Source organism: Parambassis ranga, chromosome 20 (assembly GCF_900634625.1).
Source record: "Parambassis ranga chromosome 20, fParRan2.1, whole genome shotgun sequence".
Lineage (NCBI taxonomy): Eukaryota > Metazoa > Chordata > Actinopteri > Ambassidae > Parambassis > Parambassis ranga.
The window spans coordinates 882558-904633 of record NC_041040.1 but is presented as its reverse complement, the minus strand read 5'-3'; the positions used below and the strand labels follow the sequence as shown (position 1 = coordinate 904633).

At 45.1% G+C, this 22076-nt stretch overlaps 2 protein-coding genes across 2 annotated transcripts in view; one reads left to right on the top strand and one right to left on the bottom strand.

The window, feature by feature from the left end:
• Positions 1-5721, bottom strand: part of LOC114453403 (collagen alpha-1(XXI) chain-like) — a 38694-nt gene extending 32973 nt beyond the window's left edge. The window contains exons 1-4 of the mRNA XM_028433280.1: positions 5706-5721; positions 522-643; positions 300-436; positions 101-220 (exon numbers count right to left, since the gene is read on the bottom strand). Of these exons, the coding sequence (XP_028289081.1) occupies positions 101-220; positions 300-436; positions 522-600 (336 nt within the window). The 5' untranslated portion in view covers positions 601-643; positions 5706-5721. The remainder of the gene's footprint in view (positions 1-100; positions 221-299; positions 437-521; positions 644-5705) is intronic.
• Positions 5722-7137: 1416 nt separating this feature from the next.
• On the top strand, positions 7138-21985 carry zcchc2 (zinc finger, CCHC domain containing 2). Its single transcript, XM_028432615.1, has 14 exons — positions 7138-8130; positions 10316-10436; positions 10679-10749; positions 12676-12747; positions 12845-12945; positions 14084-14187; positions 14360-14422; positions 14991-15051; positions 15142-15265; positions 16719-16786; positions 16947-17029; positions 17233-17337; positions 17414-18994; positions 19345-21985. Exons 1-14 carry the CDS (start codon positions 7327-7329, stop codon positions 19392-19394), a joined length of 3408 nt encoding a protein of 1135 aa, XP_028288416.1. The 5' UTR covers positions 7138-7326; the 3' UTR covers positions 19395-21985.
• The last annotated feature ends 91 nt before the right edge of the window (positions 21986-22076 follow it).

Sequence of the window (22076 nt, the reverse complement as noted above, 5' to 3'; positions counted from 1 at the left end):
CATCATGTGTCAACATATAATAAATAGAAAATAGGATGTGTTTTAGTTTGGTATATTCTCATGTAAATCAGTGTTAAACAGAGAACGCATGCTCTCCTGCCTGTGTGTTTCCTCCCAGGTATGTGATGCTCTGTATGGCCTGGATGAGCTCTTCTCCGCTCTGGTGTTTCCCCAGAGGGATCTCCAGTCGTGGGGTATCGCTGTATTGGATCACAGCTACCTGCAGAAGACAAAGATGATGGAATAGGTAAAACAAACACATCTTAATGAGGCCCTGATGACCATGTGGATCATATTACCTGTGTGTAGTGGGAACTGATGTCAAACTGGCTGGTGATGTTAATAAGCCACTGCTTGGCCGTGTCAAAGTCAGAGAAGCCAACACTCCATGATCCATCGATAATATACACCAGGTCATTGACAGCTGTGCTGCAGCCTGCACACACACACACACATGCAGTATAAAGGCTGATACAAGCCTAAAATAAACTTTGTGTTTGTCTTTTCATTTCCATCCTTACCTGCTCGTACATCTTCGTCCTCTGCAGCCTCCAGCGGCGTCAGTAACAGCAGTGCACTCCACACTGACCACAGAAACATGGCTCTGAAGCAGGGCCGTCCACCGAGGTCCAGTCGAACCTGCCTAAATGGAAGGTAAGCATTCATATTCATTTATCACACTGTATCCAAACAAACCTTTATCTGCCAACAAGCAGCTGGCTAGCTTCCTGTAGATGTAATAAATATGTTTGTTTTTTCTGCTGTGCTGTGTTGGCATCACAAACTTCTGAAGATGCTCAAATGAAAGATGATGAGTTTTAGAAAAACAAGGCAGAGCAGTGTGAGAACCCAGAGGACAAACATTCATATTGGCTCTGTCATTCTCATGCTTGAAGCTGAAATAAATACCCATAAATCAGTGGGCCTATCCTTGCTTCTTTGGTCACAGACGCCTCTGTTGTGTTCAGCTTCTGTTCCAGCTCTGCATATCTGCTTTGCAGCATCCGTTCAAACATGAGAGCGGTGCCACATCAAACACAGTGACTGTAACCATGTGATTTCTTCCTGTGTGAAAATGAGTTTGCTGGTGATTTCTGACCTGTTCTCCAGCCACCTGTTGCTCATGTTTCTGAGGAAACAGTAATAAAAAAGAGGGACTCACTCCTGCAATCGACCCTGGCCTGAGCTGCTGTGATCTCTCTGGGCATCAGAATCAGTTCTTCTAGCTCCAGAAGTGATGCTGATACACTTGTTTGGTTCCATGATCCTCTCGTGTTACAGATGAAGGTTCAAAGCTGAGTGGTTTTAGGTTTTTGGTTCTTGTCGCACAGTCCTGTCCGGTCCTCCAGTCCTTCATGTCATGATTCATTATTCCAGTTTGCTGCTGTTTCTTGATTTCCTCTTGTTCTTCTTCATCTTTCCTTGGGGAGTTGTAGGTGTATAAACCCGCCATCATCATTGTCATCTCTATTGTAATGGGGTTAATTGTGTTATTGCATAATTAAAAAGTGCAAAATCTTTGCCGCTGGCTAGATAAATAATTAAGTGACCATCGGTTGTACACTACTCTGCATCATAGGATACTTTCAGTGCACCTGTAGCAGTGCTGTCAGTGTATCAGAGCACTTTTGTTTCACTAGAAAAACTAATTCCAGTTGAAATGCATTAGTTTGAAATTTGGACTTCCTGTTAGGAAGAAAAGATCAGTCTGTGTCATTGTGCACAAGACTGTTAATTCAAAGGTTAATTAATGTTATGGCATCAGACTAGCGTGAGGCTGTCGCGTCTGATGGAGCTGAAATGTGTTTCTGTACTTTAAGATTGTCCATGAATGCATTAACTCAGCATTACCATGTGTGGACATATGGACTCTGTCCAGCAGTCCAGTGACGAGGACTTGACAGTCACACAGTATGTGGACTTCCATGAGAAATTACCACAGCTCTGATTTTGCCCTCCTCCTCTTCCTCCTCTTCCTCCTCCTCCTCCTCTTCCTCCTCCTCCTCTTCCTCCTCTTCCTCCTCTTCCTCCCCCTCTGCCCCCACTGTCTCCCATGTAAAAATGATTTTGTGAGTTTCCGTGCTGTGCCATGCGACACAGGACTTGTGCTCGTTTTGCAGTGCAAACACGGTTCCACCGACCACAAGGCAGGGCCCGGAGAAAATAACAACATGAGCACGGTATGCTCAGGGATATAAACACAGCAGAGAGGGCTGCAGTGTGCTGGCAGAGGGTTTAAAGACAAGGGAGGATCAGGATCACCACAGGCTCTCTTTTCCAGTCTCCTCCCAGCTGCTGTACCCTTGTTCTCAGACTCATGCAGGACTTCCTCTCAGTGCTTCTTTACCAGTATGACATAAACAACACAATGATACAATGGTAATGAATATAATGACACTTCTGAGCTGCACAAACACTGATGCCTGAAAGGTCTGCATGCACATGTGCACTCCATGTGACTGACATGTGGGCAGCATGGGTAGTACGAGGGCTAACTGTAGGGGCTAAATGTGGAGCCGCTATACGAGGCCCATATGTGTTCAATGACATGGAGAGCTTGTGTGGGTATCGGCCTCTGCTGCGTTTTATGTGGGCAAAGGGAAAGTTTTCTAAAGGCTCCCCTTTGATAGTTACAGCTTTAAGTGGATGAACAGCTTCTGTAGCAGTGAACTGGAAGCTGCATGTATCACTCTGACTTCATCACATTAGCAGCTCTTATGTAAATCCTTACAGTAGGCAGCTTATGTTCCTTTGAGTCTCTACAATAAAGTCTTTTTTTATTATTTAAAATGACACTCGTGTCTGTTTCATTTAAAAATGTATCCATCTTGTAAGTTTTGAGAACAGGTGTCATGTTTTAAGCCCCAGTCAGAGTCACTGCACCTGCTGGTGACATCATGCATAATGGAGGGATTAGTAACATAAATAATACAGAGGGGCTGGGTCAGATAACAGAGGCTGAGTGCTGACACAAAAGGCACATTAATAAGAACTGCACTAAACAAAACGATCCTTTAAAGTCCACAGTTTCACTTTTTTTGACTGCACCCTGTCTCAACTAGAAGCTTGCATTGTGTTAGAAGAAGTGTCGACATTAATGTGGAGAACAGAACAAGAGAGCAAAGTAAATCTACACGAGCCGTGGTTTGCACATAAAAGCAGCAGTGGACTCTGGCGAATGCATTTCAAGGCCCTCGTATAGAGTGTTTGGCACAGCAGGCCTTTCTCTCATCAGACAGCTCAGCTCTTTAAAGCAGATATATTTGAACAGCAGTCCACTGATGAATTACTTCAGATAGTAAGTGTGCAATTTGTTGTTTATCTGATTGGAACTCAGAGTGGACCTGAGACACAGCCTCCACAGTTAGCCAGTTTGTTAGCACGTCGTTTCATAGAAGAAATAGGAGGCCTAAGGTTGTTTAACCAAAATGTTTCTTCACTCAAAGGAGGGTTCTTTCTTTACTTCCACCAGGTTCGGGCCTCGCTGTTGCTCTGTAGCTGAGTGTTCCAGCTGATCACTGCCCAAATGGCTCCCTTACAGTTACACTTAATGAACCAGAACCTCCAGGTTATTTTCCCTTTGCCATGACCAATCATGTTCTTACACTAACAAGTCCTTAAATTGTACCAAAAGGGAAATGTGGATGTCATCATAATTTATATATTAATGAAAGCATGAAACACCTGCACACATGTGACAGATGAACCGTGTTAAAGTATAAAAAACATGATGTTCTCGATACAGCAGCAGTGAACAGCCTGAGAGTGTATCTGAGTGTCTCGTCCAGGATCCTGAACAAACCGCCACAGACGCCCCTTTACGTCCACCTATATCTGTCCCTCTGTGCCTCTCTCTCTCTTTCATGTTAAAGCACATTAGTCATTATAGACACACACACACACACGTGTGGATAGGTGGGCACTGAACCTGGATTCCTCCCAAACCTCACTCTACATTTGACCAAACCAACCAACCACATCAGCAGGCCGCGCTGGCTCCACCGTCACAGAACATTCCTTGTGTGCAGATGTTGTGCCGGGCATTGCTCAGCGCCTTCGGCTGGTCTGTGAGGCAAACACACACAGACTGCTGAGGGATGAGCCGGAGCTGCCGATACTCCCAACACGCTCACACCTACGCTAAAGCCCAGAATACTGCCCGGTCACTGCAATACATTAGCCTGAGACTGTGTCACTGCCTTACATCTACTGATCATTGCACCTTCAGTGTATTATGCAACACAAACATTCATAAACACAAACCTAAATGTTTCTGCATTGTTTTTCTTCTATACAGTTCATCCATCATTGTGGTTACAATGCGTCGTCTTATTTTGTAACAGTAAAACAGGATGACTCTGCTATAATAGTGGGTGGACATGTGCACTGATTTTGTTGTTGTTGCTGCCTTTGGATGTTTTTATGGAGCAGACCAGCAGCGGACAGAAGGTGACATTAACTTCTTTCCTATATACACTACTGTTCAAAAGTTTCTCTGATTCTCTGTTCTGAGAACAGTTCAGCTGTGCTAACATCATTTCTCAGGAGTTTCCTAATCATCAATTAGCTTTTTAACATGATTAGCTAACACAATGTTCCATTAGAACACAGGAGTGATGGCTGCGGTAAAGGGCCTCTGTATACCTTTGAATATATTCCATTAAAAATCAGCCTTTATAACTGGAATAGTCATTTAGCACATTAACAATGTCTAGACTGTAGGTCTGATTACTAATGTTATCTTCACTGAAAAGAAAGACATTTCCAAGTGACCCCAAACCTTTGAACAGTAGTGTATCAGTAAACATGCAGCACATACTCACATGGTTCATTATAAAATAGCCTCATAAGATTACTGTTACAAAGGATAAGCAAATTTATTTATTTTGTATTTGCACTGTGCTGGCATCGCTCTCCAACACTTTGCAAAAACATTTCCGATTCTGTCACATTCATTTTTGTGTGTGTGTGTGTGTGTGTGTGCAGCGCTCAAAGGATTAATCTGATGTTAATCTCTGTGTCATCCAGCAGATAATCTCCAGGTGTGTAGTTTCCTGACACTTTCTACACACACAGGTAAGTTAAGAAGAGACAGCACACAGGCTCTCTCTGCTGGATAACATTTTGGATGTTCTATTGCTTCTAGATTGTACTTTTGTTCTGCACATAGACCTGATTTACAGGAACTCACAGCAGAAATAATCCACTGACCAAAGCACTTCAGCTGTCACTTCTTGACGACAGATAATTGCCGTCTTCTGCCCAGGACTCTACTTTTCTGACATGGAAGGAAAAAAAATGATCTTCATGTGATGAAACTCCAAAGCCGTCCCACACACCTTCTCCATAGCTTCCAGTTCATTCTGCCGTTGTACAGTAATTAGAAGCTATTTCAGGCACCAACCTCTGAAATGCCAAGACACACACACAGAGACTGGTGCCTTTCAGGAAAGCACAGGACCTCACTGACCTATAATCACAGAGCTGGATGTATGCAGTTATACTGTATATTTAGCTTGTCTTCTCATTGTCCTCATGGCTGGTCACTCGTGGCCAAACCAAACCCAGGACATGGTACCATCATGTTCGGGAATAAACTGGCCAAAGAAGCAGCAGTGAATGTACAAACAGCCACTAACTCTGCAGATCAGACCCCTTCTACAAACTGCACATGGAGTAAAGAAGAAGCGATGGCAGAGTCTTACCTTTCTCCTTCAGCTGCAAGACGCCACTGATGAATGGCACTTTGCTGCGAGGAGGTGAAGACAGAGGAGCCCTGACTCGGCAGTGACAGTCCTCCTCCTGGTTGGCAGAGGGGGAGTGGTGGGAGTGTCGGGCCAGCCTTTATAAACCGTGGCTTAGTTTCACCACAGAATGGGACACAACACAGACACACAATGTGTATGTACACACACACACACACACACTCACATCCGATGTGTGGACGGACCACAGTGTGAAAATACATTAGCCTGACTTTCCATCTGATTACAATAAGTCACAGTCCTATGTTGAACATCTGAGTGACAAACGACTAGAGGAACAACACACGTACAAACATGTCAGTTTGAACTTTAGAGCACGCTCTTATTTTGAAATTAGGGGCTCATGTGTGAACAGTTGAACCTGTGGCGGCCGCTGTGGTCTAACAGGCCGTGTGTTTATACTGCAGCTGTGCAGGAGTTTAATTCAATTACAGGTCACAGAAGTACCACAGCAACATGATGAAAAAGCATCTGTGGGGCATCGCTACGATAAAATCCTCATCACTGACGCAAAACAAATTCACTCAACACAGTTACATGTTACACAGAGATGCTCAGTTCTATTCAATGACAACAATTAATTTCATCCTCTTCTTTTCCTACATTTGGAATGTGGGTTTCTTTGAATGATTTGACCTCCATGATCCTGGTTGGTGGTAGATAAACTTTGCTTTGGCTACTGCCGTTTGGGCTCAAAGAACACATGACTAAAATACATCAGACAAACAAACAAACAAACATTTACAGTGTACAGATCCTGTCCAACAAAACCAACACTGAAAGTTTCTGTTTGACCTGGAGGATAAATACAACGTGTGTATTTATCTGAGATACTTTTGATTTTATCAGGAAGAAAGGAAGCAGTTATTTTGACTGATGAACAAACAAACAAACAAACAATACATTTCCCAAGAGGAAGAAAAAAGCTCCCTTTATTTTGTAGATGGTGGGTTTGTCCTCTAGAGGGCAGTGTTGCAGAGCTGAAAGTCAGAGGATTAAACCATGAATTCTAATCTCAGTTTCTTTCTCAGCGGATTTACATGAATAATTGTGGAGTTGTAGCCTGTTTAAGTGTGCAGAATATGCAGATCCAAAAAGTAGTTGTACTGTAAACTTGAAATCAAAGAAAAATAATAATTTGTTGTGGCGTCTTTCTTATTTATTTTGATCTTCTGGCTCAACATTTTGTATTTTAAATGATCCACAACCAGACAAATTAAAGCTGAGACTTGGTATTTTAATTTACTATTCCTTTTTGTGTGATTTAATTTTTTTGCTGTAACATGTTAGAGCAACTCCGTCAGTAATCGCGTGGTGGCAGCAGTGAGCTAACTAGGCTTCACTACGCTACCGGAAATGAGGCGTAGAAGAAGAATGTAACTTAGGAGGAAAAAAACAGACTACAGCGCTGTCGCCGCGTCAGTTGCTTAGCTAATAGTAAAAACACTGTATAAGGACTGACAGTCCACCTCTGCTTTCAGCATTAGGATACGGTGTAAGTTGTCAATGATGTATTTCGGTCCGTTGTTTACACTTTGAAGCCTTTCTCGTAGCGCTGATAATGCCGAATATGAAGCTACTGATGACAACGGGCGAGGAAGGAGGCGACGAAACGGTCGAGGACGGTTCACTGGATCAGTCGGAACACCAACAACGTACTACCAGGACGACACCGTCCCCGGTGTACAGCAGGCTGGAGGACTCGCCCAGACCTCGTGTGTGTCCATCACAGCTGGATAAGGAGACTGTTTTTGAGTGGTTCGGCCTACATCTAAACCCTGCTAAGCGGATCGAGTTCATGTGCGGGCTGCTCCATATGTGCCAACCCCTGGAGCTCCGTTTTTTGGGATCTTACTTGGAGGATCTCGCTAGAAAGGACTACCATGTTTTACGGGATTTTGAGTTTCGGGCTAACAGTTCAAACGATTTGGGAGTTTTAACGGACGTGATTGACCCGGTGGTTAGGTCCAAACTCCTGGTCTGCCTGTCCCTCCTCGGGTCTGACAGCAGGGAATGTGCTGGAATACTCTTTCGGATACTGAGCCATGTAGATCCGGCCTTGTTCTACAGAAATTATGACTACTCCCTTCCTCCGTTCAGGGACCCCCACCACCACCACTCTCTCCATCCACCGTGTCAGGACGGAAATGTGTACGAGCCGTTGGAGCGGACCTGCGCCTTCTCCCCCAGCGAACCAGCCGCCGGACCTCTGGAGCAGTTGGCGCTGCTGTTCACCATGGCCTCCCTGCACCCGGCTTTTCATTTCCACCAACGGGAGGATGTCCGGGCACAACTTGACAAAATAGAGCTTGCCATAGAGGAGGAGAGGCGTCAAAACCAGCTCAGAATAAACGCCCAGTCCACGGTAATGTTTACCTTTAAATGCTACGCTAGCTAACATCTTCTTCAAGATGTATTCTTCAAGATGTATTCTTCAGGTGGTTTTGTCTCTTATAAGTTCATGTGAGCAAGTATAACAAATGACTAAGTGGCTAACAATGCAAATGAAATATTAAAATCTGAATTTGTTGCGCTATTCAAAGGGGAAACGTCTTTATTTGTAGCATTAGCTAACGTCGAATGCTATTGCTAACTGTTAGCCACCGTTGTCCAACCGGAGAACCTGCCAGCAGCCAAAGTTTGGCAGGTGGTTCCAACACTACCCTTACTTTATGGACTTATTGTGTAACCTTTACAACTTGTTGATGCTTTGAATTTATGTTGGCTACGTTTCTGAATACCACTGAAAGTCATTAACAAGCTTACTGGATGCTAATCGGTTCCCTTATTAAAGCTATAGCTAGGTGTTGTTCCCACCATGTTGTGTGGTTATTCAACCGGCAGCAGCAGGTGTCTGGAAAAGAACCGAATCTCTGCCGCTGTCTGCAGGTTTTCACTTAAACCAAACAGATTTCTCAGACATGAATTAAGGTTTAAAGCATGTGTTGCTAAAATGCTTCTCCTGGTTTTTATGTTGTTGTTTACAATACCACCGCACACCCACGCAGTAATCAACCACATTTGGTTTTCATATAAACCAGCAGGACAAAACAATGATTGCAGACAAACATGGGTGTAACATCCTTTGCAGGGAAATTAGGACAGGCAGGTTAGCAGCGGCGTCTGAACTGCAGAACTCCTGCTTTTAGATTTTAAGGGGACTGTTTTACATAAAATCCAAATGTGGCGGAGGCACAGAAAAGTGGAGGTCACCTTCTGAGTCCAGGATTTTCCTTGAAGCCAGCAGCTCATAGCTGTTGTTGTTCCAGGAACTTGCTCGATGAGATGTGTTCAAACACACAGCTGGGTGAAGTGTGCATACATCTGCAGAGAGATGATTGCACTGAAACAGACAACATGTATGTCATATGCATACGTGGAAAAGTGACTTATCTAACTACTCTGCAGTCATTCTAGGAATGTGTACCTCTGCTGCAGCCCATCTCAAGTGTCAAGAGATTCCCACCAACACATAAACCACCCACCGCTCTGGGTCAGCCACAAGTGAAACTCGGCTTGTGTCAGTGTCATGCTGCCTAATCCACATACGAGGTGCATGTAGTGGTTTACATGAAGGATTTTTGAATTTAATATAAAATACCAGAAAGCTATTGGAAAAGAGGTGAAGAGTGAAACTCTCACTCCAACATTGTGTGATAAATCAGTGCTGTTCTCCTGAAGGTAGTTGATCCTTCTGTGAGGCCCCACAGATTATCAGGATTATCAGTGTGACGAGGAAAAAAGCCCCAGAGCAACATTTTCAGGAGTAATTTTTAGATGATAACTTAGTTGTGAGTGCTAAAAGTTGTAGAAAGTGCATCATCTGACACATTTTGCTGTGCACTTGTCACTTGAGGCCCCATAAGAGGAAGTTAGCATAACTTCCCCCGTGTCTGTGACTGTGTGGGGCTGTCTCTGTACAATATCTCTGTGAATCCTTGGAGGTGAAGTCATCGTGAGTCACAGCCTGCCCTGGTGAGGATGCACTGCTCTTAATAAAATCACACATGCCGTTTTTAGAGCACGGAACTGTGTCTGGTCTGTACTACTGTCAAATGTGGTAGAAGACAGAGTGTTTCTTTGTGCTTACATCATGTCTGCTTCATCCTTTTTGACTGTCAGACAGAACGCTTTAGTCGCTGTTTTGGTTCCTCACCGGCTCGGTTTACACGGCGTGTAGCTTGACAGTTTGTGCTTTTTTTGACTGTTCAACATTTTTAAATGTGTTATTGTTTCCTCTGTGATTGTAATCCATCACAGATGAACATGTTTACTTTGGGCTGTTTATTCTGTGTGAGCCCGAAGGAAATGTTTTTGCAGATTGTGGAAAACCAGTAAAGATACTGGGCTAATGTCCCAGCATTCCCATCAATAAAAAAATGACCCTTTATAATACACTCTGGGAAAACCAAAACAAACCACTGCTGGAGTGGATTCTGCAGCTTAGCACTGGGCTCCTGCTGTGGAAACATGCACCGTCATGAGTAGCAGCGTAGCTAGCTAGTTCCATCTGGTGTCTAACGTGGTTTTTTCTTGCCTCCTCTCTCCAGGAGCTGATGGGTCAAAAGGTGGATTACCAGCCCCCTCCAGCGCTGGGTTTGGGAGAGTGTACAGCCTCCCATCCTCCGTGCCAGAGCCGACGCTCCAGCCGCTGGGCAACACCAAGAGAAGGTGAATGGAAATAATGTACATCGTTTGGATTTATGGAGCAAACACCAGGCACATTGTGTCCCCCCCTTTTTTAGTACTGATTGATCTATGGTACATCCTGATGACTATATGGGCCTTAATATTTCAACAGGCTTTCAGTGCCTCTAACTTTAAGTGTTTTTAAAATCAATGTTTGCTGAGTGTGACTTGTTTTCAAGCTAAACTTGTCGTCATAACAGTACCACCTTTGTGTGTTGTTGCAGCGGTCCACATAGAGGGAATCGTGCTCAAGTGCATCTCTCGGACCAGAATAGACAAGGAATACAACTTTGAGGTATGTAACAATAACACACACACACACACACTGACATTGATACTGTCGGTCTGCGTACAATTTCATTTGCAACAAATGTATATTTCTGGTACCACCTTCTTAAGGAGATCTCACAGGTCATGACAGACTGATTAATGACCAATGGTCTGTTGCGTATGAATTTGTAATTTCTAATCTGATATAATCACTACAAATATACTTCAATCCCAGCTAAAAATCCTGATTACTGTAGTCATGTCTCTCACACACACACAGAGGCTTGCTTTCTGCACTGCTGCTAACAACTTCCTGTGTGGGTGGTTTCTGCTCTAAGATTTGGGATGTGGCCAATCCGTGGCATTTGAGAAACGCAGCAAGCACTTAGCTCCGAGTGGACTGTAACAATCACAGCTCGGTGGTCAAATAATGAAATAAACTTTCAAACCAGCCCTCTCAGCGACTTTTAACACAGTGGCAAGGACCCACAGTCTTTTATTTTTAAAACTATATTGACATTTTTGTTTATTTCTCAATGCTTCCCACTTCCTCTAATCCCACTTCCTTTCTTCTTCTTAGTGGGTCAGTGTAGCACCAGGCTTGTGGCGGGTTGCCGCAGATGATGAATTAGTTCCTTCACAAAGATCTAAATACAGTAGCTACCGGTAATATGATTGTTGCTCATTTACGGAGAGGACATTTCACCAAGACAGATGGTAAGGAGAGACTAACGGGCCGTTGGCTTGACTGAGCTTTGACAGTGAAGCCAACAGCGAGCCGCTCTCACTCTCCATCTGTTTATACTGGAACAATCCACTGAGGCACTCGGCACATTCTCACACATCGTTCACTGCTCCCATGAGCCAGACGGGCCTGTTGTAATTCCATTATGCAGCATAGATTATATGCATCTAAAGGTGAGATAAATGGAAAATTAGCATTGTCTAGCTATTCTGATCAGCGTCGTTTGGCTTGTGTTTCTATGAATTCATCTGGTGTTACTGCAGTAATGCACCCCCCCCTCCCCTACAGGGTTTGGTCAGCCGTACTTGATGATGCAGTGAAATACTCTGCTCCAGGAAAATAACATTTGAATAGATGAATATGAGCCAGTTTTTTATCCATCTCACTATTTACATATGACTGACCTTTGACTATAACACTGTAGTACTCCTAGTGCTTTTTGTTAAGTTTTACTAACACTGACGATGACTCATGGTCGTGTGTAACTCGTGAGCTCACACAGCTCAGAAAAGGAATCACGCCATCTCTGAGTCTCAGGAAGACCTAAGTTTGATTTCTGACTTGTTCTGACATGTTTATTCCTTTTTAAAGGCGCTCAAACATTTGGCACTCAGCTTGGGTGTTGTTAGATAGTTTAAATTGAATAATATGCTGTGTTTTGATGTCTGAAAAGGGTATTTTTACCTTTTCTGTAGTAGGGTTGGGCGATATTGGCAAAAAAATGAATCACGATTAATTGTGGCATTTAGCCGATAACGATTAATTTGACGATTAATTGATGACAGTTGCACCTACATGTTTGCATATGTATGCATGGCACTATATGCTACAACTGTAGCCGGAGTTATGACCTCGTCGCGCTTTCTTCAGCTTTCTTCGTGCTCCGGCTTATGGTGACAGAACCTTGTCAGGAACGTGCTGCTCCACATCATTTAACTGAACACCACTGCCTTCCGCCATTATTGTTATTGTGCGCTTGTGGGTGATGGTGAGAGTACGTCACACACAAAAATGTGTCATCCTGACGAGGCACTTATCAAGGCCGTAATCGACAAGTGGCAAATATTAATCAGTGACAGTTTTTCTGACGATTAATCGCACACGATACGATTTTGCACAAGCCTGTTCTGTAGTCTTGTGTTCTGTCGCCAGCTGTCTCACTGTAGCCTGTATAATGATGGAGGATGTCCCCCTGCTGTGTTTCAGGTGAAGTGGTCAGACTCTTCCTCCAGCAGTGTGACCAAAACCCACCTGGAGCTGGAGAATTTCCTTCTGAAGGTTTGGAACTGTTCTCCTAAGTTGTCATGAACTTCACACACCAACACCTGCTCCTGCTTCTCTAAGTCTGGGTCTCCCTCACTGTTTCTCCCTGCAGCTTCCAAAGGATCAGTGCATTGAGTCTTTTGAGAAGAGCATCCTCAGACTTCTCAACCAGGGGGACCAGTATGAGAGCAGGGAGGTGGAGAAGGACCTCAGGTACCTTTAAATCACTGATTCTTACATGTTTTAATAAAGTGGATGTTTCCGGTGCTAGATTGAGTCAGAATAAAACTGGGATTCTGAGTCTGTCGGCTAAACATGACGGACTTGTTTTGTGTTTTTTGGCATTCACACCATATCAGATCATATGAAAACAAACTGCAGCCCTGACGGAGGACGAACCACAGTCTCGACTGCGGTCATTTCATTTCTGTTATTCTGAGTATAAGAGGTCAACATGTGTCTCCGTGTTCCCAAAAACTTTATTTTTTGGGTCATTTCCTGCGTGTAATAAATCTGGAATACATTCCTACTCCTTACTGTGACAGCTTAGAAAAAACACTAAGATGTTTTGTCGCAGTCAGTGAAATGTAAAGTGCATTCTCAGTGATATCCATGGTTTAATGTGTGTGTTAAATAATAGAGGAGTGGATGTGTCAATCAGGGCCCAAGGTGTGACACAGGGTGTTGCTGCTCCAAAACCGCAAAAGAAACTGCAACAACCAGCCTCCTGTTATGCTCAGAACACCAGCGTGGCCTTGGACCTTTCATGTGATACAGTGTGTTTGCCTTGTCTGGACAGCAGGCCCACTCACAAAAAGAAAAACAAAACATCTAAAAAAAAAAAGTTCAGCTACGCTAAGGGCAAGAGATCCAGACCTGATTTGGAACTTGCCTTTTTTGTGATTGTCCCTGTAACACGCAGCATCAGGAATGCTAGATAACCATCACATATTGTGTCTGTCATGGTTGTAAGGACTGCGAACCACACACACACACACACACAGAGCCCAGCTAGTTGCGTTTTGTGGGAAGTGAAACCTATCTTTTTCATCTGCAGCTCAGCCCATAGCTGCAAGACAGTCAACTCGGCTGCTTCTTCACAGTTCATTTAGTTATTGTTTCAAATAAAGTAAAGTACTATATGCATGTTCTGTCTACATTATAATAAAGATACGTGTTATTGTTTTGGTATGATTTAATAAGTCATAAGTCTTATTAAGTAAGGAATATTTCAGAAAACGTGTCCTGCCCTCACTGCTTCCCTGCTCATTTGAATAATTAGAGACAGGTGTTTGAATGGCATAGTGTGAAATCCAGCTCTGCTCACTGATGTCTGATGTTTCTGCTGTAGGGAAAGGTTCCTGTCTGCCCCCCCACTCTTCAGACAGACCAGGAAGGTCTGCAGCTTCTTCAACTGCGACTCCAGCTACTCTTCTAAACGGACTTGCTGCAGATGTGAGTACGGGGCTCGTGTTGTTATGATGATCACAAGGAATTCGATCTGTGCTCAGTGGTCTGACATCGTGTCCACACTCTCTTCTATGTGTTCTCTTAGGGCAGACTGAACAGTCGCTGCATCTCAAACCTGTAAACCATTAAACCTTTCTTTATTTTATTTTTTTTACAGGCAACTGCCAGCTGGGGAAGGCCTACCAAGGAGACTGCTCTGACGCCTCAAGTCAGGAGGAAGGTGAGAAGGAGTGAATTTGTTACCACTCATTACCTGCGGTGGTGTTTATTTTCCTGATGAGCGTTTTCCTCAGCGGAGCATAGTAGCAGCGGGGAAAAGAGCAGAGGAGGAGACAAAAGAAATGCACAAGAGCATGAATAATCAGTGAATGAGGCCTGATTGTGAGCACAGACAAAACATGGCTGCAGCCCCGTAGCTCGGGCTGCAGAGTGAGCACGAGAAGCTAACGTGTTTATTTTTGGAGGTCGTTTAGAAGGGTTTCAAATCCTCATATTTCACAGCTATATTTGCCCCATCATGTGTTGGGCACTAAGACCAGCATGGCCAGCAGGAACCACAGCCCTGCTCAGCCTCTGAGCATCACATTCGTTAAAGCTTGGAGATATGTGCTCGTTTCACTCATGTCTAATACTACCAGTTTGCTTAGGTTGTTACCGTTCTCAGTCCTTTCCATGCAGTTTAGCACCAGGACTGAAGAGATTCTGTATTTATTTTTTTGCCATGTTCAGTATTGATAGAAAGTTGTTGCATAATTGAGCCGACCTCTGCTTAATGTGTTTCCTGTCAGATTTGGAGTCGTACGTTCAGGGACACAAGAAGAAACATGGGTCCAAGAGCCCATGTCAGCCGTGAGTACACCGCCATCTGTGCCTCTTTTCAGCAGACATCGAAAACTGTAGCTAATTAGTAAGAAAACCACATTGTCTCCTCTCCACCAGTCTGTCCATTGCCAAAGGCCCCCAGGTGGACATTCGGAGGGGGGGCCACACTGGAGAGCTCAACGGTCCAGCAGAGAGGAGGAAGAAGAGCAACACACTAAGGAGCAGCCAGGAAGCTGAACAGGTGAGGGAGAGCAGTGAACAGGAAGCTCTGATGTCTGACATCAGGCGAGCTTTGGGTTTTCATTTTACTTTCAATTTTGATGCATTTAGGAACAGATTACTATAACATGATTTGATGTTTTATTTCATTCATTTATTTTTGGCTGTTCCAGTTTGGTAACCTGCTGTCTTCTCTCCTCCTGACTTTACATCTCATTTTCTCACTTATATCTCAAGCATTCACAACACAAAGGTCTGCTTTTTATTGAATGATGAATCAGCATCTGTATAAAATAATCACGGCTGCGAGGCTCCACTTTCCCTGCACAGATATTACTGTAAATACAAACATTCAGTCAGGCACACCCACCCTGATCCATCCAGCAGTTCATTCCTGTCATACTGATGATCACTCATTATTTCTCAGTCTGACTCTGAACTGAGGCTGTTTTTTTGATTACACATAGCACTTTCTCTCTGCGTCGCACTGTAAGTTCACAATGACTATAAATAAATCAGGTCCTACCTGTTTGTGCTGTCAACAGTACTTTTGCCTGTTGGCTGAATAAATATGTTTAAGTAGATCTGTGTTTACTAAGAAGACAACAGTATTTTCTTTAAAAACAAACATACTCTTTTACCTACATCTGTGATTCATCTGCTGCCACAGCGAGTCACAATACTGGAGCCGCAGTGGCAGTCAGATCCGTGATTCAAATCTGGGTCTGTTTAAATGGGCGATTGTTCGTGAGTCTGCTGGATTAAAATCCTTTCCCGGGTCGTCACTTGTGCGAGCAGCACCGGTCTAATCATTAACTGTTGCACAGTTCGGTTATCTCAGTGCCATGAACACTAGTTAATCATTGCAGGCTTCAGGTACATGATTTGAGTTTTTTCTTTGTAAGAGTGACACAGCATGCTGTTTGTGTTTGATTGGAGGGAGCCACGTGGAAGGGAGTGCTCAGTACTAATCTCACTGATGCACTGATGTAGGTCAAGACTGTGTGTGTGAGCAGCACTCTGCTGACAAAGCACATCCTCGCTCTCCCATCCTTCCCCTCTCCCTCTCTCTTGCTGTGAGTGTCACAATAGAGGCTTAACACACAGCACATACCTCTCTGTGCTGCCGGGCTGTGCCCGTTTGTTGTTGTTCTGGACTCCACTTCATTATGTTTGTGTTTGTGAGGGTTATTTATAATTTATAAAACCTCACTTTTCTTTCCAAATTTAATAAATTACATCCTTGACGGCCATGTTTAGATAGTGAAGTGACTTAATATTGTATCTAGGCAACATTAATAACACCCATTACCCCAGCAACATCAGTGTTGGGGTGGGTTTGTAGTGTTGCACCATTCAATCACGAGTCTGATAAAGGACTTGATTTAAACATGGCATCTAAATCCTTGATGAGGTTTCTGTGTAACATTAGATTCATTTTTCGGATCTGAAATACTTCTTGATGTCCCTTACAGCACCAGGACCCAGAGAAGAGAAGCCACCCAGTCACTAAAACCAAGAGCAGAGTCCTGCCAGCGGACAGGTGGGTCAGCAGTGACCGTGCTACACAACACAATAAAAAGACCAATGTCACAAGTATCTTATATTTAATATTTTAGGCCTCAAAGAATCATTGTTGCCGTACACTGGCCTGATCCATACCTACAGCAACAGTCATTTGTATTGTTTTTGCCTGCTTTCAGGGACAAAGGGAAGGGAAAGGGCAAAGGACCTGCCTTTGTGACTAATGGTAGTTTGGCACCGGCTCTGTCATCGCAGAGAAGAGGTTAGCGCCTGAAGTGTGTGAAAGAATCATGAATATTCTGCTGTGTGAGCGTCAGGATGAGTCCTGAGCATCATGAAACAATAGCTGTGTAATTTGCCTCAGCAGAAGCTGTCACAGTCCACTCAGTGTAGTGGCGTGAAATGCTGTGTTCACGTAGGATGATCAATAGTTTGACACACATGTTGTTGTAAACGGGTTCTCAGGTCCTGATCGATTTGGTGAGACATCATCTGAAAGCTACAGCTCTCCATCCAGCCCTCAACACAGAGGACCAGAGAGCCTAGACAGCGAGGACGACAACAACAAAGGTAAGGCACGCACGAGCACTCTTCATGTGGGATCTAAGGTTCCTGCTATTGTCATCGGCCTCTCTCACTATCACAGATACAGACAGCCACTCCGATGACTGCAGTAAAATCCCGGGCCCTGACATGTTCTTCACCCACCAAACAGATCCGTCTGTGGTGGAGGAGGTCTCCTCTGTCCATCCTCTGTCTTCCAACAGCCATCACGCCCAGATGGAGCTCTGCCCAGAAGCCAGTGCCGAGTTCCCCCCTCTCTCCTTTATGCATTCTCTGCCCTACGTGCTTCCCAACGGGGCCGCCGACTCCGGGCTCCCCCTGCTTCCTCCTCCCAGCCAAAGCATCGTCCCCGACGGGAAACCATCGGGGACACTAATGATGCAGATGCCCCTAGTGCCTCCAGCCATCTCAGACCCTGGACTTGTGGGAGACCCAGAGAAGAGGGACATACTCCCAACCTTTGGAATTCAACCTATTGGCCTCCACCCACCAGGAAATCCTGCTGCGCAGCCTCTGGTTCAGAGGTTCAAAACAGCATTGTCTCACAGCCAGATTGGCACTGATGGAGCTTCAGGGAGCGGTTCTACTCCTGCTGCCCAGCCAGCTTCACACCAGGCCCCTATAAGAGCCATGAGCGTCATGTCTCCTGGCCTCACATCTTACTCATCCCCTCTTCTACCCTGCCAAGACCCAGCCAGCGTGGCGTCCTGTCTGCCTCACGTAGAGACGTCACATGCCAAGCGCCCAGGTTTACCCTCTGGCCTGCCTTCTCCCTACACCTTGCCCCCCGTCCCCACCTCTGCCATGCCCACCGTTGGGGCACCAGTGGCCACAGGATTGGCTCCGTCACCTGGACATGTACAAGCAGCCGTTCCTCCAGCTGTGCCCACACACACGCCCGGACCCGCCCCGAGCCCCAGCCCCGCACTTACTCACAGCACGGCACACAGCGACTGCACCTCCTACAGCAACAGCAGCTCTTCCTGTGGAACTGCCCCAGGCAACCCCATCACCCTTCAGCAACAAGTGCCCCCCCAGCAGCCAACACCACCCCAACAGCAACAACAGGGGCAGCAGCAGCAGCAACAACCCCCATCAATGGGCTGCGGGACTTGTGGCTGTCACTGTGGTGGCCGAGGCAGCAGCAACACCAGTGGAGGCAGTGCCTCTGGCTGCCAGGCGCCTTTATACTTTCCTGCCCACCAGATGGCAGCGGCAGCCCGCCAGGTGTTCAGCGTTCCCCCAACCATCTTCCAGCTCACAAGCCTGTGCAGTAACAGCTACCTCACCCAGGCCCACCCTCCCCACCAGGCCAACGGCGCCGCGACCCTGCCCCCTTTCTTCCCCACCGCTCCGCCCGCTGCGCATCCGCCCCCCTACCTCCACAGTCACTCTCACAGCCCCGCCGACATGTCGTCACAAATGCTGGGCACCCAGGCCGTGGCGAACTACAGCCTCCAGCAGCCCATCGCGCCGGTAGCGACCTTCTGCCAGCGCGTCTACCAGCACGTGTACCCGAACCCTCTGGGGATGCTGCCCGCTGCTGCGCTGGGAGGGGGCGGAGTCAACAAGAAGAACGGCAACGTGTCCTGTTATAACTGCGGGGTCAGCGGCCACTACGCTCAGGACTGCAACCAGCCCTCCATCGACTCCACCCAGCAAGGTAATACAGCCCCACAACCTGTTCATGTTCAGCTCGTCTCTGACACCACATCTCATTCAGTTTGCTGCACTGGCTCATAGTCTGAGTGTAGATAAATACACAGCAGAGAGGGTTGAAAAAAACTGCAGTGTCCACAAGAGGGAGCTGTCGAGCCACTGTTAGAGAAACAGCTTAACCTGAACTGTTTCTAAGAAAGGAAACTGAAAGTAGTGGCACTTCAGCCCAGTACAGGTGTCAGTGTCTCCCCCTACAGGCCACGAAAGGCAACTGAAAGGCAACGCTTTAACATCCTGTGTGTACACCCTTTGTTGCCTGTTGGCAGTAAACACTTTGTACCGTCTCTCTCACAGGTGGCTTCCGGTTAAAGTACGCAGCAGAAGCACTTGACAACGCTGACTGATGGAGGAGGATGAGGAGGAGGAGTTCCTCTGGTTTCCACGGCGACAGTCCTCCGTTCTTCCCAGGCACTGTGTGTGTAAGCAGCAAAAACAAACAAACAAAAAGAAAGAGTGACCTGCCAAGCCACGGGCTGAGTGGGCGGGGCCCGAGTACCCGTGCCTGAACACATGTTGCTCCCACACGATGGTTCACTGTCTCACACCACGGCCCATGTGACTCCTGCCCCCCCTTCCAGTTTGTTTTTGATATTTTTGCACTGAGGGTTGGAAACAAATAAGTTATTACATCATTTTTAGGACGTTCAGAGACTTTAGTTTGTTTTTACGTGCAGGGTCCCACCTGCTGCAGGTTCTTACACAGGAGCGTATTTATGCTTTTTCACTTAGGATTTTACAGTCTGACACATCTGTACAGCTGATCACAAGATTGAGAATCAGAAACATTCATGTCAGCAGAATAGAGTTTATGCTTTTGATTTGTGCTGTAACGTGTTCGAATGTACACCTTCTCATTTTAGACCAAGGAATCAGACTGTGTTTGGATCTCATGTGTTTTCCCACTTGATGTAGCCGTTTGGAAGGTAATTGCTGCTTTGTACGTTTATTTTATTTTTTTCCGTTTGTAACTCGTTCTACTTGCGGAAATGCACTACAGCAGAGCAGGAACACAGCGCACTAACACCGCCTGCACCATGTGCATGTAAAGATTTCTGTTCTTCTTCTAGATCAGCAGGAAAAGCAGCAGCTCAGTGTTTCGGGTTTTATGGAAAACAAGCAGCCTCTGACCCCAGGCGAGCGGTCTGACCCAGCGTGCTTGTTTTAAGCTCTTTCAGTCTGTAGTGTAATGCCCACTAAAAAAACCCGAATGGTAGATTCTTGTTGTCCTGATGCTTTTTGTTTGAGCGCTCGTTACAGAGCTTGATGGTAGGGAGACCGGCCCGTCTCGCTCGCACCAACATGTACCTGTTAGCCCTGAAATCAGACTGAAATGAGGGTTCGTTTTATTTTGGCCAGTCCCTGGCAGTTTTACAACGGTCGCCATAGCTACCAAACTGCGATGTCCATGTTAAATTTTCTAAACGCAGCTGGGTAGCCATCTAATTGTAAATGTCCATTTAAAATGCACCACTGCCCGCTAGCTGGCGAACTGTATTGTCCATGTGGAATTTGCTCCACATAGCTGGCTGGCTAATTGACGGCTAGTTTCAAACGGCTACGTCTTTGTTTTGAGTATCTGAAGCTAGCTCCTAGCTTGCACTGTAAGATCTGCTAACATTAGCGATACGCCCATAGGCCCTGAATGTATTGATGTGCAGTGAAATGACGTCATGCTGTCAGACTCCTGCTAATACCACATGCTAAGTGTCAACTTAGCTCGACTTTCTCGGTGTTGCACTAATGAAAACAGACGGTTCAGAGGAAGCGGCTCAGTGACAGTTTGTAAATGTTTGGGTTCAGCCTGTGACGTAATTTATTTCTTTTCCTGAGTTAAATACCTGAATGTTTCTTAGCTTGGCCGTTAATTACAGGAATCTGGGATTTGTAGTTTTGATTACTTTTCAAAGTTAAGTATATAACAAACTGTAAGCTGAGGTTGGTTGAAGGTATTTTAAGATCTTTTCAAAAGCAGTTCAGTAAACTGTCGCCTTTAACTCTTAAATACTAGGAAGATTTTTTTTTAAGGGCAAAATATTTTAAGGTTTTTGAGCTCATTTTAAAATGTAGTGTAGCCCTTTGGAGTTAATGGTTAATAACGGAGTGACACGTGTTTTCCTTTCCTGGCTAACAACCTGCCACTTTTTAAATGCTTTCACAAACCGCTAGCTCACTTTATTTTTACAATATTATTCAGCTCTATTTAATATGCAACACTTCTTTAAGAGAGTGTAAGTAGTTAACAGTTTAGACAACATGACATTAAACATCTCGTAGCTCGTAGTCAGTGAAATGTGCATTTGTAGGTTTTTCTGTCGCGTCTCTCAGAAACTGACACAGGTTTTTTTTTAACTCAGACTTCCTGTCAGCCATTTGTTGAGAGGCTCGGGCTGCTTGTGGGTCGTTTTCAGGGCTTTGTGGATGTGCTGCTCGTATTTCGTGTGTGCGTTTGTGTCCGCCATTACTGCTCAGCCGACTGTCAGTGCATTAGTTAAATATTGATCTATGCATACACACTTGTTTTTTCTCCCTGATCGTTTGAAGTGATCATCAGGAGTTGCCAGCAGTGGAGACTAAAGACAGAGCGCTACACTCTTAAAGCTCTCTGTGGTCTCCAGGTGTACTATTTCACTGCATGTCCCTGCAAAGTTCTTCCTTTCAATCAAGACTTGAAGACTCTGCCAGAGGTCTGAATCACGAGCCGTGAGCAGATGTGGACCAGTCGAGACTGTCGTGTGGATAAAGTGTACATACTGAGGATGCACCAAACGACCCAAGTGTCCAATTGTTGACCTTTTATGGTTAAAAAAAATAAATGCTGTACTCTACATTTGCAAGGGGGGAGGGGGAGGGGGGGTCACTGCTGCCGCCCTCAGCCGTAATGTTTACTGTACTCTTTGATATCTATGTACTGGAAAGGTCAAATATATTTCTAGAGCGGAATTTGGATTTTATGCAAATTGTTGATGTTTTTCCTGTAATTAAAAGCAATAAATATAAAAAAAATAGAAACTGCAGATTTGTTCACA